General features: G+C 44.1%; 1 protein-coding gene across 1 annotated transcript; it reads left to right on the top strand.

Annotated features, from left to right (window-relative positions):
• The first annotated feature begins 554 nt into the window (after window positions 1-554).
• LOC148948983 (uncharacterized) lies at window positions 555-1,139 on the top strand. Its single transcript, XM_089095076.1, has one exon. The coding sequence runs from the start codon at window positions 555-557 to the stop codon at window positions 1,137-1,139; it is 585 nt and encodes a 194-aa protein (XP_088951202.1).
• Window positions 1,140-1,512: the final 373 nt, after the last annotated feature.

Consider the following 1,512-nt stretch of genomic DNA (forward strand, 5'->3'; position numbering starts at 1 on the left):
AATAAACCAGTACGAATCGGATTTTGGAACGGAAGGATCATGTCGGTTCTTTCAAAAACTGAACAAGATCTACAAGAGTGCGAAAACTTTCGGCTAGACATCGTCGCAGTGACCGAAGCACGATGGAAAGGCTGCAGAGAAAAGAAGCTCAAAGCAGTAAACAGCAACACGACTTATGCAGTTCTGCACAGCGGAAAAGCGGACAGACATGCAGCTGGAGTCAAAGCTATATTGAACCCAAATGCAGCAAAATCTGTCTGCTCGTGGAAGCCGATTAACGACAGAATCCTGTATACACGATTTGCATCTAAACATGAAAAGCTGGCGCTAGTCATCTGCTATGCACCAACAAATGATCCCGATATAGCCTCGAAAGACGATTTTTATGAAACCCTCCAGTCGGTCCTAGACTCTATCCCTCTCTATGACGTCACTTGCTTGGAAGGCGATCTAAATTGGAAATTTGGTCAAGACAGATATTTTTGCCCGAGGTGTTGGGACATCACGGGCTTGGAACTATCAACGAAAATGATGCAGGGCTAGTCAGCTTTGCCATGTCGAACGACCTGTTGATAGGATGTACATTATTCGAACACAAAGATATCCATAAGTATACATGGACATCCCCAGGCAAAACTGTCATAAACCAGATTGACCACTTTCTGATCCGACGACAGTGGAGAACTAGTCTGAAAGACGTGAGGAGTTACAGAAGTCTGGATGCCTGGTCGGACCTTGAGCTGCTTGTAGCAACACTCAAGTTGAAACTCCACTCCAACAGATCTCGACAACCACCAAAACTACCAAGAAATTTTGACGTGGAGAAGCTCAGAGACAAGTATATTAGAAGACAGTTCAGCATTAAACTCTCAAACAGATTCGAGGCACTTGCTGATATACCACAAGACACGGAAGAAGCTTGGAAGACTATACAACAGAACTACATAGAAACTGCTGAAGAAGTTCTTGGCTTTAAAGAGTCAATAAAGGAACAGTGGATATCTCCGAAGACATGGGAATTGAGCGAAGACCACAAGAAAATAAAACAGAGCACGCTCAGTAATGATCCCTCTGCTGATGTCATGAAACACATAGCGTATAAAGAAGCGGACAGAGAAGTGAAGAAAAGTGCTAGATAAGACAAGCGACAGAGCCTCAATGAGAAAGCAAGAATGGCAGAAGAAGTAGCCCGACGTGGTGATACGAGAGCTGTGTATTGTCTACCTAAAGAAATCGTTGGGAAGACCAACGTACAAGATGGACCAGTAAAAGAGGAAAACGGAAGACTGCTAACCGATTCAGATGACTGGAAAATAGATGGGCGGATTACTTTGAAAGCCTTCTCAACCGCCAGTCCCCTTATGTTCCACCAGATATTCCGGACAGCCCATTTTTGGGTCTCCTCATTAATGAAGACGAACCAACGGCGGATGAGATCCTTTCAGCCTTGAATAAGCTAAAAAATGGAAAATCTCTGGGTAGTGACCGTATATCTGGAGAAATGGTCAAGTC

Source organism: Artemia sp. Qi Xiang Cuo, chromosome 9, assembly GCF_049724085.1.
Source record: "Artemia sp. Qi Xiang Cuo chromosome 9, ASM4972408v1, whole genome shotgun sequence".
NCBI lineage: Eukaryota > Metazoa > Arthropoda > Branchiopoda > Anostraca > Artemiidae > Artemia > Artemia sp. Qi Xiang Cuo.

What these genes read in the sequence shown, in the direction of transcription:
- LOC148948983 (XM_089095076.1), top strand. Translation starts at nt 555, where the DNA reads ATGTCGAACGACCTGTTGATAGGATGTACATTATTCGAACACAAAGAT.